At 40.5% G+C, this 17,825-nt stretch overlaps 1 protein-coding gene across 1 annotated transcript in view; it reads right to left on the minus strand.

The window, feature by feature from the left end:
- The window catches only part of LOC137658407 (DNA-binding protein SMUBP-2-like), a 157,011-nt gene that overhangs the window by 97,551 nt on the left and 41,635 nt on the right, over positions 1–17,825 (minus strand). Inside the window, exons 10-11 of the mRNA XM_068393094.1 lie at positions 15,099–15,243; positions 5,779–5,949 (exon numbers count right to left, since the gene is read on the minus strand). Coding sequence (XP_068249195.1) covers positions 5,779–5,949; positions 15,099–15,243 — 316 coding nt within the window. The remainder of the gene's footprint in view (positions 1–5,778; positions 5,950–15,098; positions 15,244–17,825) is intronic.

The raw sequence follows: 17,825 nt of genomic DNA on the forward strand, positions 1-17,825 counted from the left end.
AACTGTTTAACTACAAAAACTTAATTTCTAATACAGAATTAATTATATTAATTCATGTGGTATTCCTTCAAAGAAGTGAACAAATTTGACCATAACAAATTGAAAATAAATTTCTACATAATCTGACATGGTAGTTGCCTCATTGAGATGATCAGTCCTTGGGACAAGGCTTGATTGATTGATTGATTTGAAGTTCCTGGCATCCTGACATCGAAGGTCATTGACGCCGAGGACAAGGCTTGACCCTACACAGAAGCCTCAAAGGTAAACAATTCAATCGTTTACAATCAATAGGAATTGACTAATAAGGGAAAAAAATTAGGTTCACTTTAATCATTCTTACCTGAAATTCCTGTGCTGATTCCCTAACTATACTACAAGGTAGATTAGAAGTAAAAACAAACAGATATATACATAGTCTTCTTAACTCTTGAGAATATTCCATTACTAGAGCCACGGCGTATTATATATCCTCACATTTTTATGCAAATAAATGAGGGGGAAACCATGATCTACAACCTTGGTCTAAGACATGAAAAATACTACAACACCAAGAAAATTTTAACAACTATTCCGGATAGGATTTTACCTTGTAATCAAAACTAAGCAGTACTCAATTCTTCAAAACTATGATCAAACTTATATTGATAGACCTTTTCCTGCCATTCGTTCCTATTTCTAGCACGCTCTCTTGCCTCTCTCACATCTATCCTTCTATCACCCAGAGCTTTCTTCACTCCATACATCAACCCAAACCTTGCCCTTCCTCTTGTACTTCTCCCATCAACTCTTGCATTCATCACCTTCTTTGGCAGACAGCAATCAAAAGAAATACACTAATATTTTCAGAGTAAAAAAATTATCCAAAATGTCTTCCTCTTCCAGATACTGAAAAGTGTCCACAGCACACCTCAACTCAGGGGTCTGAAGCACCTTATTCAAAGATATGTTCCCTGAACCAACTACCCTGTAACTACTAACCCTTTTACCCCCAGGCTATTTGGAAATTTCCAACCCTTAACCCCCAGGGTTTTTTTTTTTTCCCAGCACATTTTGCAGTATATTTTTTTTTTAATTGCTCTAACAGCCTTAATTTTTGTCATAGAGAGGTCAGGTTGGTCTCATTCTCTTGGAAAATGCCTGAATTTTCTCAAAAAATTATAAAAAATATGAAAAAAAATTTTTTATAGCATTTTTTTGCAAGGACGTACTGGTACGTCCATGGGGGTAAAGGGATGGCTTTTGTGAAACGTACCAGTACGTCCTTTGGGGGTAAAAGGGTTAAAGATATGATAAAAGTGATGATTTTAAATATGCTCTGTTGCTACTACACAGTATTAGAGCCCAGCAATGAGGTCTTCTGAGTTGCTCAAAAAGAAAGAGCTAAGCAAACAGACATGGATATCTCTACTGTGCTACCTCAAAAAGTTTCTGGGGTCTTTATTACGGCCCTTCCCTTCGATGGAGGAGTTATCTAAATGGAAGACAGCCTATGAATAGTGGTTTTCACACGCCCCTGATGTATACACGACACTCACGAAGTGCTCGCGCGAGGGTAGTAACCTCTGCATTCCATGCTTTTAATTTTCTCTGGTATATTTGGAAGATTTATATCAGAAAAAGTAGAAAGAAGGACTTTTTCACCGGGCGTCACAGGTCTCTCCCCCGAAATAGATTTTTCCTTCGTCAAAATCCCTTAACTGAAGCTTGGTTCTAAGCAATAAGTTACGATCACTCTTCTATTTTCAAGAGTTCTGAAGCCAAAATATAGGTGACAAAGACTCGAGTTTGCTGTTGGTGGACCTCAAGAATGACATTTAATAAAAAATATGCTCAAGATCTGTTTACACCTGGGCTGCACTCATTTTTATTTCTCAACCCCCAGCAATGTTAGAAAATTGAAAGTTTAGGTGAACCTTAAACTTGTTTCTGGAAATTTAAAAGCTAACTATGTTGACATAAACTGCATTGTCATGGTACTCTCTTTATCAAGAACTGACCTAATCCCCCTTCTCATTACTTCATTGACTAAACTACAAATAATGTTTAAAAGGGATATTGCTTTTGGTTATCACAGGTAAGTAAAAAATCACTATGGACAGAGGAACTCGATGACTCAAAACATCTAATGCTTGTTGTAAGCACAGAATGAGAAAGAATAATCCCAGTGGTTGATCCTGTATATGAAGGTTAATCCCAGATATTCCTGAGGATATGCTTTTTATAAAAAAAAATCCATCTCTGCGTTGCTAAAGATACCTGACGTGAACGCAAAAGTTTTTTGCCATAAAGATATTGCTACAACCAGCAGTTGACATTGTATAAGATGGTTCAACCCCAATCACTACTGTGTTGATTAATATCGTTCTCTGAAGAGGAGATTAACACTTTCTGACATGTATAATACCCATTTTCAATACGCTATGCTACCATCTGAAGTTATAACTGAGGACAAGTTATTAGAATCATCTTAATGACTGCAAATACAGATTTTTTTATTAGCACTAGTCTTCCTTTTCCAAAGTCTACTAGTAAGGGACGATGGAACCACATGAAAGTAGTTCTAAACTCACCCCAATAAAAAGTTTTGCATGTATTTATTTTTTTTGATTGAGGTCTGCATAAATTTTGTATCTCCAATATAAAGAACCTTCATATATCTACTTCAAATATAAATCCCATGGTAAATCAATCCAAATTGCCATCATCCCTCCATGGTAAAAAGAAATGGAGTGATCAGTCATACCTTATAACAACTGCTTACTTCATATTTCATACAAAAAAAAAAACAGTTTAAACATATTGATAAGATACTCCAGAACAAATTCAAAACAAAAGGAAGCAAATGTAAAAAAATAAAGATCAATCAAAAACAAAGGAAACAGGACAAAAATCCACCAATAAATACATTAACCATTATCTAAACTTAAAACCTTCAATCTAATTATATATATCTATTAATACTAAATAATGTAAGTCAAGAGATTTAAAATAACTCATTATGGTATTAGTAATAATAATTTGTAAATTCCTTGCTGATGTCTTAACTAGATTGGCAGTGACCCGTATTGTTGGGTAGAAGGCAATGGCTCACTTTGCTTGGAATTAAACATTATTTCACTGCTCTTCTGTTCTTGCAAGCGGTACATGGATGAGATGTGCACGCCAGGCGTGTCAGCAAGCATATTTAAGGGATTTTGACGAAGGAAAAATCTATTTCTGGGGAGAGACCTGTGGCGCCCGGTGAAGAGACGGACCCCACCTCTTTGCTTATTCCGGGTACCTCTGCAACCTGGGATGCCGCGGCTTCTACCTTCACAGTGGGGAAGCTAGACCCGGACTGTGCCTCTACTCTTTTCTCTGAGAAGCTTCCCAGATTAATAGAGAGTATTATCTAAATCACTCAGAGCAATAAAATATATATCAACATAAACAAATACAGTTGTATTGTACTCACATTATTTGACAATTTGAACAGTGGCAAAAGAACGAGGGCTTGCCATTGTGCATTGATTTACTGTTTTAAGTATACTACATTTCACCAATAATACACTTTGCATAAAGGCCTTAGATAAGTAAAGTCTATAATTGTATTCATTTTTGGCTTGTTCAAGTCATAAAACGAATCATTTGTATAAAAATGTCAAACTGGGTTGCTCTCAGAAATATATATATGCCATCTTCACATCTTAGTTGCTAAAAACGAGAACGGGTTGCATCATTCCAGATGCTCCCATTACCCTATTTGAATTTTTGAATGATTGAATTCTGATTGGACAAAAAAAATGTTCTCCAGCAATTTTCAAAGTCAAGTGGGGTCCAATTGGGCCATTTCAGGTTACCTTGAATAGTTCAGTGCTTCATTGCTAAGCCCTGCTGAATTGATCAAAACGTCATCTACAGTAAATTTTAGAAACTATGGGGTGAGAAGGAGCGTGTCAGGAGAAGAGCTTGGCTGACATATAAATTATAAGGCAAATTTGTTGATTTTCAACAAAACTATATTTTTCTGCTAAGCCCTTACCCGGGGCATTTAGAACATTCTGCAAAGTTTTTATTCTATACAATATTGCAACAGGGTTGGAAAAAAAAAGGAGTCATGCTGCTGGTCCATCATCATACATACATCCTCAAAACTCTATCTAGAAACATACCACTGAATAGTGTCATCCACAAAAACAGTAAACAGACTAAATGCAAAAAAGGTGAAGAAACATATGAAAGGAGGGAATATTTGAGTGGAACAAGATATAGGAATCCATAGTAGAAAAAGCAATCATATCCTTTCAAGACGCCATGGAGGAGATAATAATTCCAGTAATCGTGCCAGTGCTGGGAGCTTACACTTAATGGAATCATATTCTTTATCCTAAGTCAGAACATACATCAATTGTAGAATAATAGTGTTATATCTTCAAAAACTCTTGAACTGTATAATAAACTGTATTCAAATATAATAGTTTTATGCATGTATGTCAGATCTAGTAATATATATATATACATAGATATATATTGTAATAAAATATATGTTCAAATATGTTGTTTCACTGATTCCAATGGATGAAAACTTCCAGTCAAGTGGTCTCGTGAAAACCACTCCCAAAAGATTGCAAATTTAATCAAAGCCTTTAGATGATAAGTACAATATACAGTAACTGGGATATTATGCAATTTTTAGAATTGTTATACCTTGAAAATATATATCTATCATCTAAATACCTCTCTCTCTCTCTGTTAGTTTTAATTTTGTCTTGGCATACAACTGCCTGTCATCTGTCGAGATAAATTAGCATATTAGCACTATTTGTAAGTGTGCCATGAGGACATCAATCTATCTAATAAAAGGGGGATTTTTCATTTTTGTTCCTCCTTGCCTGAAGAGGGACTCATCCAAGTTTGGTTGGTACTGTAAGGGTGCCACAGCCTACCATCTCCCCATCTTCCAATACAAATGAAGCTTCATATGCTGACTCTACTGCTGCTACCTCAAATCGGTCACCTTACAGAGGTAGCCGCAACGCTTACTGGAAATACGTCGCAATCGCTTGCCATCCATTTCTATTCTAGGCATGCTCTTTTGCCTCTGTCACATCTAACCTCCCTCTTATCCAATAGTTTCAATCCTTGACCAAGCACTCGACCACCCACCTCTCTTACAGCTCCATCAACAAATAAATTGAACAACCATATATAATCTCTTCACTGCTTGCAAGTTGGATGTCAGTAAACACATGTGCATAGTTTGATAAAAAAAAAGGGATTTTGACGAAGGAAAAATCTATTTCTGGGCGAGGAACCTGTGTCGCCTAGTGAAATGCTCCTCTAGCACCATTTCTAAGGCATAATTACAGCTGAATATACCAGAGAAAAAGAGATGAATGGAATGCCAGGTTAAACTAGCTCGCTCACTATTTGAGTGTCGGTATAGAAAACTGGGGTGTGATAGAACCACAACCATAGGTTCCTCTCCAATTAGACCTCTCCTTCATCAACATCCCCTGGAATGACGAGGTGCAGTCCTACACCCGTCTGTGCCTCCTACTATGACTAACCCTCTCTACCCCTACATCTCCCCACCCACTATCCTCATTCCTCCTCAGCACTTGTGTTGGTCAGACGTGTTTTGTTTTGCTCTGTGTTGTTTTGTGTTTATATTAAAGGCAAATGTTACTATGCTTATTCAATTTCATTTAGTACTCACAATACCACTAAAAGATTTTTCTTCCTGGCATTATTTGCCATATAACTAGTTTACATTAAAAAAAATTCTATGCTTACCTGTATCATCATTGGTCATCACATCTTTCGAGTGACTTAACAAATGGTCTGCTACTGAGGGATGAGCCGTGAGTCTATTATCATAAAGGGCAGATGATGCCCAGTCCATAATCAAGGAGTTCATTCGATACTGAACAGTTAGCATCTTGACAACATTATCACCATACAAACCTGAAAGTAATAACCACGATTATAAACAAGAATTTGGGAATGCTTTATCATCTGAAGTTTCACAGCCTTCTAGAAACAAATATTAATTCTGCATTCAAAGCTGAGAATAAATTTTTTTCTTATAAAAGTACAAAACTCAAGGGTTTTGATATAACATAATGCATAGTTATTAACACTTTCCTCCAATAAAAGTTGTAACAATCCTTACTTGATGCAATGTAAAAAATAAACTATAGTCCATTTCTTTTAGCGAGGCATATTTGCACTAACTCGCAGGGGTGCCCTTTTAGCTCGGAAAAGTTTCCTGATCGCTGATTGGTTGGACAAGATAATTCTAACCAATCAGCGATCAGGAAACTTATCCGAGCTAAAAGGGCACCACTGCGAGTCAGTGCAAATCTGCCTCGCTAAAAGAAATGGACTATAGTATAAATTGACTTGAAAATAAAAAAAAACCCAGTTTTTTATATAAATCTAAACGCAAAAATTACAAACCTCATTGCAAAATAGGGAAAAATTATTATTCTGAGCCTAGATGTTCATATGTTTTGCTAACAACATTAAAAAGTCATAGCTAACATAGAAGTTATCGAAACTGTGCAGAAATCAGCTGCATTAGAACTATCACAAACACATTTACCTAATGGAATGACATTACCAATTCTTCATTAAGTGCAAAGGAACCTCTTATAATTACCTTCAGTACAATAAAGATAAGAGCTAGGTAATAGACTATTTTCACAAAAAAGTGGAAAATAACACGTTAACCTACAACTCCCTAAACATCAAGGTTAAGTAAAAGATCATCTTTTAACATCCAAAAAGCTAAATTATACAGATTAACTTTAAAATAACAGGAAAAGGGCATAATTTGTCTCCCATTACCCAGCATACTGTTAAAAATTTCACCTAAATTGGTTATCATTTCCTTTGGGCAGTGAGTATTGGAGCCCCATAGTTTGAGTAAAGGCATGTTCTTTACTTTTACGGAAGAGGATTTCTTTTATGCTTCAATTTAATTAAATTTTTCAGTTCGACATAAACTCTCTGACCCACTGCTTTTAGTCGGTTATAATTATTCCAAGTCAAATCAATCATCATTAAACCAAGCTTGTTTTTCACACGCTAATTCAAAACTCGACGGAGATGAGTATAACATGTTCTCCATCCCTACAATTTTACCTGTCACAAAAAAGGGGTTAAGGAATTCTAATATTTAGTGATATCGAGATAAAGTCCTCTAACACAAATTCAGTGGTCAGGGGAGTGTGAGTCGAGCCAAACCTTTGGACCATCAAAAACAGCTGGGACACATAAAAATCAAGACAAAACCCTAACAGGATAAATCTTCAAGTCATAAAGGGATAATGGCTTCCTGGTTACAACTAGACTAGGAATGAACTTGAATAGCCACCCCTCCCCCATACTTAACCCTTTTACTCCCAGGCTATTTGGAACTTTCCAACCCTTAACCCCCAGGGGTTATTTTTTTTTTCAAGCACATTTTGCAGTATATATTTTTTAAATTGCTCTAACAGCCTTAATTTTTTTCATAGAGAGGTCAGATTGGTTTCATTCTCTTGGAAAATGCCTGAAGTTTCTCAAAAAATTATCAAAAATATGCAAAAAAAATCGTACATAGCAGTTTTTTGCAAGAACGTACCAGTACGTCCATGGGGGTAAAGGGATGTGTTTTGTGAAACGTACCAGTACGTCCTTTGGGGGTAAAAGGGTTAACAGCAAGGAATAACTTTCAGAGCAAATCAGAGAGGGAAGCAAAAATGTTATTTTTATTAGTAAAATAAATTTTTGAATATACTTACCCGATAATCATGTAGCTGTCAACTCCGTTGCCCGACAGAATTCTATGGAGGGATACGCCAGCTATCACAATACTAGAAGGGGGTGTACTTACCAGCGCCACCTGTGGCCAGGTACTCAAGTACTTCTTGTTGACACCTCCTCAATTATTCCTCGGTCCACTGGTTCTCTCTGGGGAGGAAGGGAGGGTCGATTAAATCATGATTATCGGGTAAGTATATTCAAAAATTTATTTTACTAATAAAAATAACATTTTTCAATATTAAACTTACCCGATAATCATGTAGCTGATTCACACCCAGGGAGGTGGGTGAAAACCAGTGTACAAGATTAAAGGATAGCTAAGTATCCCATATTTCATATAGCAGTTATCTCAAATAACAATGAAATAATAAGTACCTGGTAAGGAAGTCGAATAGAACCGTTACTCTGCCTCTTTTTTAAAGTTCGTCTTCCTTACTGAGCGCAGCGTTCCTCTTGGAGGCTGAATCAACCCAAAGGTGCCAAAGTACACGGGGTTGCAACCCCTACTAAAGGACCTCTACCAAACCTTTAACCCAGGCGCTTCTCAAGAATGAATAGACCACCCGCCAAATCAACAGGATGCGGAAGGCTTCTTAGCCTACCGTAACAACCATAAAAACAACAATAAAAGTATTCAAGAGAAAGGTTAAAAAAGGTTATGGGATTAAGGGAATGTAGTGGCTGAGCCCTCACCTACTACTGCACTCGCTGCTACGAATGGTCCCAGGGTGTAGCAGTTCTCGTAAAGAGACTGGACATCTTTCAGATAAAATGATGCAAACACTGACTTGCTCCTCCAATAGGTTGCATCCATTATGCTCTGCAGAGAACGGTTTTTATTAAAGGCCATCGAAGTAGCTACGGCTCTTACTTCGTGGGTCCTTACCTTCAGCAATGCAAGGTCTTCCTCCTTTAAGTGAGAATGTGCTTCTCTGATCAGAAGCCTTATATAATACGAAAGTCCATTCTTGGACATGGGCCTCGAAGGTTTCTTGATGGCACACCATAAAGCTTCTGACTGTCCTCGAATAGGTTTAGACCTCTTAAGATAATATTTGAGAGCTCTGACAGGGCAAAGAACTCTCTCTAGTTCGTTACCTACCATGTTGGAGAGGCTAGGTATTTCAAACGATCTAGGCCAAGGACGTGAAGGAAGCTCGTTCTTTGCTAGGAATCCAAGCTGAAAAGAACATGTTGCAGATTCGGTTGTGAAACCAATGTTCTTGCTGAAGGCATGAACCTCACTGACTCTCTTAGCTGTTGCAAGGCAGACGAGAAAAAGTCTTGAGGGTAAGGTCCTTGAAGGAAGCTGACTGGAGAGGTTCGAACCTAGATGACATAAGGAACCTTAAGACTACGTCTAGATTCCAGCCTGGAGTGGAAAGACGACGTTCTTTAGACGTCTCAAAAGACTTAAGAATGTCTTGAAGGTCCTTGTTGGAAGACAGGTCCAAACCTCTGTGGCGGAGAACTGAAGCCAACATACTCCTATATCCTTTAATCGTAGGTGCTGAAAGGGATCTCTCATTCCTAAGATGTAGAAGGAAGTCAGCTATTTGGGTCACAGAGGTATTGGTAGAGGATATTGAATTGGCTCTACACCAGCTTCGGAAGACCTCCCACTTAGACTGGTAGACTCTACGAGTGGAAACCCTTCTTGCTCTGGCAATCGCACTGGCTGCCTCCTTCGAAAAGCCTCTAGCTCTAGCGAATCTTTCGACAGTCTGAAGGCAGTCAGCCGAAGAGCGTGGAGGTTTGGGTGCAACCTGTCTACGTGAGGTTGACGTAGAAGGTCCACTCTTAGAGGTAGAGTCCTGGGGAAGTCGACTAGCCATTGAAGTACCTCTGTGAACCATTCTCTTGCAGGCCAAAGGGGAGCAACCAGCGTCAGCCGTGTCCCTTCGTGCGAGACGAATTTCTGCAGAACTTTGTTTATTATCTTGAACGGTGGGAATGCGTACAGGTCGAGATGGGACCAGTTCAGTAGAAAAGCATCCACATGAACTGCTGCAGGGTCTGGAACAGGGGAACAGTACAGCGGAAGTCTCTTGGTTATGGAGGTGGCAAACAGATCTATGGTAGGTTGACCCCACAAGGTCCAAAGTCTGTTGCACACACTCTTGTGGAGGGTCCATTCCGTGGGAATGACCTGATTCCTTCTGCTTAGGCGATCTGCTGAGACGTTCATATCGCCCTGAATGAACCTCGTGACCAGAGTGAGGTTTAGACCTCTTGACCAAATGAGGAGGTCCCTTGCGATCTCGTATAGGCTCCTCGAATGGGTCCCTCCTTGCTTGGAGATGTAAGCCAAGGCTGTGGTATTGTCTGAGTTCACCTCCACCACTTTGCCTAGCAGGAGGGACTTGAAGTTCAACAGGGCTAGATGAACTGCTAGCAGCTCCTTGCAGTTGATGTGGAGTAATCCTTGTTCCTCGTTCCACGTTCCCGAGCATTCCCGTCCGTCCAAGGTTGCACCCCAGCCCGAGTCCGATGCATCTGAGAAGAGATGAAGATTGGGGGTCTGAATGGCCAACGATAGACCCTCCCTGAGAAGGAGGTTGTGCTTCCACCACAGGAGAGTGGTCTTCATCTCTTGGTTGATAGGGATAGAGACTGCTTCGAGAGTCGAACCCTTGTCCCAATGAGCTGCAAGATGGAATTGAAGAGGGCGGAGGTGGAGTCTCCCTAGCTCGACAAACAGGGCCAGTGATGAGAGGGTCCCTGTGAGACTCATCCACTGTCTCACTGAGCAACTGCTCCTCTTCAGCATGCTCATGATGCACTCTAGGGCCTGGCTTATCCTGGGGGCCGATGGAAAAGCCCGAAAATCCTGACTCCGAATCTCCATTCCCAGGTACACAATGGATTGGGAGGGAATGAGTTGAGACTTCTCTATGTTGACTAATAGACCTAGGTCTCTGATTAAGTCTAAAGTCCAATTGAGATTCTCCAGACAACGACGACTCGTGGAGGCTCTCAACAGCCAGTCGTCTAAGTAGAGGGAGGCTCTGATGTTCGACAAGTGTAGGAATTTTGCTATATTCCTCATCAGATGAGTAAAGACCATAGGAGCTGTGCTTAGGCCAAAACACAGGGCTTGGAATTGGTAGACAACCTTTCCAAAAACGAATCTCAGGAAAGGTTGGGAGTCTGGATGAATAGGAACGTGAAAGTATGCATCTTTCAAGTCCAACGAGACCATCCAGTCCTCCTGTCTGACCGCTGCTAAGACCGACTTCGTCGTCTCCATCGTGAACGTCTGCTTGGTGACATACTCGTTGAGAGCGCTGACGTCCAGCACCGGTCTCCAACCTCCTGTCTTCTTGGCCACAAGAAAGAGACGGTTGTAGAAGCCCGGGGATTGATGGTCCCGGACTATAACCACTGCCTTCTTCTGCACAAGTAGCGACACCTCCTGGTGCAATGCTAGCCTCTTGTCCTCTTCTTTGTAGTTGGGAGAGAGGTTGATGGGCGATGTGGTCAGAGGTGGTTTGAGGCAGAATGGAATCCTGTAACCGTTCCTCAGCCAACTGACAGACTGGGCGTCTGCACCTCTCTTCTCCCAGGCTCGCCAGAAGATCTTGAGTCTGGCTCCTACTGCTGTCTGGAGATGCGGAGAGTCAGTTTTTTCCTTTAGATGTCCTGGATCCTTTCCTAGACTTGCTCCTGTGAGAGTCTGGACGGGAGCTTCCTCGGCTGGGGGCTCTACCACGAAAGGGCGGTATGAACCTCGTAGCAGGGGTATCAGCCACTGGGGAGCGATAAGTCTTGGGGACTGAGGTAGCAACCTTAGACTTACGAGCCGATGAGGCTACAAGATCGTGTGTATCCTTTTGTATCAGGGCAGCAGACAAGTCCTTAACCAGCTCTTCGGGGAAGAGGAACTTCGAGAGCGGAGCAAAAAGGAGTTGTGACCGTTGGCAAGGTGTAATGCTGGCGGAAAGGAAGGTACACAGTTGTTCCCTTTTCTTCAAAACCCCTGATACAAACATCGACGCAAGCTCACCCGAACCATCCCTAATGGCCTTATCCATGCAGGACATTAAAAGCATGGCAGTTGAACATTTCAAATGCTCTAAACATTCCTTTCAGTAAGTGATCCAGGTCTGAGAAGGTCCAACAAACCTTAGAGCGCCTCATTGCAGTTCTCCGAGGCGAGTCTACCAGACTTGAGAAGTCAGCCTGGGCAGAGGCAGGTACTCCCAAGCCTGGTGCTTCTCCTGTGGCATACCAAACGCTCGCTTTCGAAGTGAGCTTCGTTGGAGGGAACATGAAAGAAGTCTTGCCAAGGTGTTGCTTAGACTGCAGCCACTCCCCTAAGATCCTTAATGCCCTCTTAGAGGACCTAGCTAGGACTAGCTTAGTATAGGTGGACTTAGCTTGTTGTACGCCCAGCGAAAACTCAGATGGCGGAGAGCGGGGAATAGCAGAGACAAAGTGGTCTGGGTAAACCTCCCTAAGTAGAGCCAAGACCTTACGAAAATCAATAGACTGTGGAGAAAGCTTGGATTCATCCACGTCTGATGAGGGATCCAGGTGTGCCTCCTCATCATCCGAAGCCTCATCACCAGAGTGTAGCGAAGAGATCGGACAAGAATGCTGAACTGCAGAGTCAGAACGAGAAGGAACAATATTAGTGGTTTCCTCTTCAAGTGACTGTTGAGGGAAAACCTGAGGCTCAGACTGCAAAGGCTGAATAGCAGACGAAGCAGAAGGAAGGCGCATGGGTGGAGGAGGCTGACTCCTAGCATGAGCGGTTGAACCCAAGGATTGCGCTTGCTGAGCGGTTGGTGGAAGCGGAGTAGCAAGTTCCTGTTCCTGTGGTGTGAGCGGAGCGTAATGAGGTTGAGGCTGCGCAGAACAAGGTAAATGTCTCGCAAGCTGAGGCTCCTGAGGCACAAGGCCAAGGTGTAGTGGAGCTTGCCTTGTGGATGGTTGAGCTCGCTGCAGCGAGAGCTGAGGAGACTGACTCATGGACGGGAGAGGTTGTTGTACCTCAGCCAAGAGTTGCACCACTGGTGGAGCAGCAAAGGGAGGCGGAGGAAGAGAGGTATAATCCTCCTGATCCCATAGCAAAGGTTGCCTTAAAGAAGGCGGAGGCTGAACACCACTGGGAACAGCAAACTCAGACCGTGGCTCAACATCGTACGCCTGGCAGGTGGTACTGCGATCAGGCGGAGCAAGCGCAGGCGGAGCGAGCGCAGGCGGAGCGAGCGCAGGCGGAGGGAGTGTAGGCGGAGGCGGAGGAGCAACACTCTCAGCCCGACACTCACGCATCAAGTCCGAAAGCTGTGCTTGCATGGACTGTAGTAGAGTCCACTTAGGGTCGACAGTCGAGCTCTGTTGTGGCAGAACCTTACTCCTCTTGGGCGGAGTGCAGTCGACAGATGACTGCGGCGAGTCAGAGCTGAGCCAATGACTGCAACCTGGCTGAGCACTCGCGGACTGGACTCTGCGTTTAAGTGGTCTCGAGACCTGAGACCAACGTTTCTTCCCTGACAGATGATCAGCGGACGAGAAAAAGACGGGCTCAATCGTCTGCGGGTGGGAGTGACGGTCTTTGGAAGACACGCCCGCAACCACCGAGGAAACTTCTGTGCGCCTAACAAGGCCTGCCGAACCCTTATGCCCTTCGACATTGCTTCTCCCCTGGGCATGGGAGCTTGCAAGAGGTCCCGGACTGGGAGGACGACTGGCTCGCACAGAAGAATCCTCACGCACCACACTGGCACTGACACTAGCACTTGGCACTGCACTGACACTAGCACTCGTCACAGCACTGGCACTAACTCCACCCACTGCACTCTTGACCTTAAGTTCCTTAACTTCGGCCATCAGAGACTTATGGTCACTTACCACTGACTCTACTTTATCGCCTAAGGCCTGAATAGCACGCAAAACAACAGACATATCAGGCGGAGGGCAAACAGTAGGTTCGGGGGTAGCCACTACAGGGGTAGGAAAAGGTAGGGGATCATGAGGTGAGGAAAACATTGAAGAGTGAGAAGAACTCCTCCTAACTCTACCTCTCTCTAACTTAGATGAATATTTTAAAAGACGGACAAATTCCAGTTCCGAAAGTCCGGCGCATTCCTCACATCGATTTTCTAACTGACAGGGCCTGTCCCTACAGTCAGAACAAGCGGTGTGAGGATCAACCGAGGCCTTCGGAATACGCCTATTGCAAGACCTACATCGTCTATGGGAGGGGGCTTGCGAAATGTCAGACATCTTGAATCCAAAGAGTTAGCCAAAGGGGTTTCCAAAATCAAGCAAAAGATCGTTAACCGTTAATCAGGACTATATAAAAGCTATCTAGCTAATATAAGAAGGTTTCCAGTAATGCGACAGCCGAAATCTGAGAGAATACTTCACCAATTAGCCGTGAACAAACTCGAAGATCATAAGCGTATCCCAGAACGTCTTGCCGGAAGCACGACAGAGGAATAATTGAGGAGGTGTCAACAAGAAGTACTTGAGTACCTGGCCACAGGTGGCGCTGGTAAGTACACCCCCTTCTAGTATTGTGATAGCTGGCGTATCCCTCCATAGAATTCTGTCGGGCAACGGAGTTGACAGCTACATGATTATCGGGTAAGTTTAATATTGAAAAATGAGTTGTATCAAATTCCTTGAAGGATTTTAATTTAGTTTCATAAACTAAGGTATGTAGGGGCATATAAAACCAGTAACATATACACTTAGAAGGCTTTGGTAGTTCCTTTAGTGGGTTTGGATTAAAACAAAATGTTTCTTATGATACAACTTGTATATCTATTTGAAAAAAGAAAAATTTTCTTTGAGGTACTCCCTAAGGCAAAGGCAAATGGAAAGCAATGGCCTGTAAAGTACTCTTTCATCATGGAAATGCATTAAAGAAAAATAAACATTACATATCATTTATGCCTTACAATACTGTACATGAAATGCATTAACCCTTTTACCCCCAGGCTGTTAGGAACTTTCCAACCCTTTACCCCAGGGGTTATTTTTTTTCAAGCACATTTTGCAATATAATTTATTTAAATTGCCCTAACAGCCTTAATTTTCGTCATAGAAAGGTCAGGTTGGTCTCATTCTCTTGGAAAATGCCTGAAGTTTCTGAAAAAAATTATCAAAAATATGCAAAAACAAATACAAATAGCAGTTTTTTGCAAGGACGTACCAGTACGTCCATGGGGGTAAAGGGATGGGTTTTGTGAAACGTACCAGTACGTCCTTTGGGGGTAAAAGGGTTAACTACTATTCAACCTAAATACCATAAATTGATGATATCGCAGTAGGTCTTATATGAACATACTTACCAATTAGCCTTTCCATCAATGAAAGGGCCAAGCCCTTTGTAGCTGCTTCTTGTGAAAGAATTGTTGGTGGTAGCTGACAATGATCACCCGCAATAATCACTTTGGGAACTCTTAATATTGACTGGTAACATGCTGCTTCAATTGCCTGAAAAAGTACCATTGCTAAGTTCTCATTCACTTAGTATTACAGAATAACCTCTGGAAAAATAATCTTAACCAGTAATCTATTCTTTTCCAAGTTGCTGTTTATGTTACGGAAGACAAATAATTTTTTTTTCATATAATGAAAATTATTTAAATTTTTCCTTCAAATAATTATGAAAATAATACCACTAAAATTACAAGTATTTTTTTAAATGCTTACGGTTTTTTTTTAAATAAATTATATATAACCACAAAATTATTAAACCAATTAAAAAACTCAATAATCATCAATAGTCACGCCTTCTCCATCATGAGGCTCAATACTACACAGTACTCTAGAAGTTTTATTCCAGCTGTGACCAAGTTGTGGAATGATCTTCCTAATCGGGTAGTTAAATAGAACTTCAAAAGTTCAAACTCGCAGCAAATGTTTTTATGTTGAACAGGCTTGCGTAAGTCCTTTTATAGTTTATAAATTAAATATGCTGTAATGATGTTAATGTTTTAAAAGTATTTTATTTTAATTTTCATTACTTCCTATATCGTTTATTCATTCCCGTATTTCCTTTCCTCACTGGGTTATTTTTCCTTGTTGGAGCCCTTGGCCTTATAGCATCTTGTTTTTCCAACTAGGGTTGTAGCTTAGCTAGTATTAATAATAATAATAATAATATTACAGTAATGCCTCACATATCTGCACTTCTCTTTCAAGCACTTGCCCATAACTAAACACTTTTGTGTGCACACCATATCCACACTGAGTATGGAATGTACAAATAACATACCTTGTTTGGACAGATGATGGACTCCAGGATGTAAGCAAATAAAAATAAGTACCTCTGCTCAGCTAGGCAAAATACCAACACACTTAGTTCTATGCTCATTGCCTCAGAGGATGTTGAACTCTACACTGAATACACCTGACTAGATTGTACCGCTTTCTAAAATATAAAGTCTGGCCTTATAAGGTTTTAAGTATTGTTAATGGCATTGCTTCATTACAGGTAAATGGACATTGGTTTTGTGAGGCCGAGGAAATGTCCATGGAGGTCACGAGCTGAGCATGTTGATACATGAAAGGTTACACCGAAGTAGTGTTATCTTTTTTAAGAGGGTAGGGTGTATGTTTAGCATGTTTTAGGATTTTGTTGAAATCTTATACTTTAGTATCGCAAAGGAGCGTGATATCCTAATTAAAAGCTTAACTATTTTTAAGATGTCTTATTTCAGGTTGACTTGATTATCCTATTTTCATAAATCATCATTACATATTATTGGTTATTGATGATAATTTTGATGTATCCTGAATTATGCTTATGTTTATTGCTATACTAATAAATTATCAGTATAGCAATAAGCATAAGCATAATATTTTCCTTCTAATTCCATATAAGCCAGTTTTGATGTGATTCAGGCTGTATAGTAATATAGGCACTTTTTTGTAAGACTAACCTGTGATAGGTAAAGTTTAGGCTACTGGTGTTAATGGAGTGTATTGCATCCTTGAATGTTTAATTTTGGTCTTTATGACTTTGGCATTTTGAGTTTTTTGAGTAAAACTTACGTATTTGAATTAGTTTTATAATTCATTCATGAAGTTTTCTTAAAAATTTACTCTATTCTCAAAATATTGTAAGTGGTGAAGGTTATTGTTAAACATATCTATAACTTTGGTCATTTGTGTCTTTAAGAACCTGACAAGTGCTGCTCCAGGCCAAATATGATTGTCCTGTATGTTATATTCTAAAGAACTGAAGAGTGCTTTACCTAATGAAGTAACATTAACAATTATCTAACAAGTGTAGAAATAACCCATTCTTGCTAACTTGCTAAAAATAACAGGCAACTTAGGAGCTAAGAAATGAGTGTTTTTTCTAAATGGAAGAATACCATTTGAGTATACATCTCCATAGGCATCAAGGTCCATTGAGAGTGTTTTAATTTCACAGAACCGAAAAGCTAATTTATTTAGTTTAGACTCGGGAAAACAGAAATGAAGAATATTGAATTCCTTATTACACCTGTACTCTGCTTGCTGTCAAACACATCAGTCAAAAGTGTTGTCTTTTCCTTCGGACAGTGAGTGACAGAGCCATCTGCTTCATCAAAGAGTGCAGATTTAAGGGTAGTCCAACATTTATGTTCTTCTGTTGTACTAGCAATTGTTTCTTTTATGGTAAAATTTTATTCCTTTCAGGTGAACCATAAACTCTCTGAGTAACTCCTCTTAGTTGAGCATACTATAGTTACTCCAAGTTAAATTTAATCTATTACCATTACAATTATGATAAGCCTCATTTCTCCAGATAAGAGTCTACAATCATCACTGAAACAGGACTTGTTTTTCTACTTGGTCTTTTAACACAATATGGAATACGACTATCAATTCTGTTGACCACATTCTCATTCAGGAGAACAAGTCATTATTGAACCAGGGTTTGTCTTCTACTCAGTATTTTTACACAGGAAATGAGTTCAGCCTATTAATTATGGTGACCAGATTTTCAAGAGAACAGGCTCAAAGCTTAAACAATTGTGACCCATTTAAATACAAGAGATCACTCAAAATTCCATTGAAGTCTG

The sequence above is a fragment of the Palaemon carinicauda genome, chromosome 19 (genome assembly GCF_036898095.1).
Source record: "Palaemon carinicauda isolate YSFRI2023 chromosome 19, ASM3689809v2, whole genome shotgun sequence".
In the NCBI taxonomy this organism is placed as follows: Eukaryota; Metazoa; Arthropoda; class Malacostraca; order Decapoda; family Palaemonidae; genus Palaemon; species Palaemon carinicauda.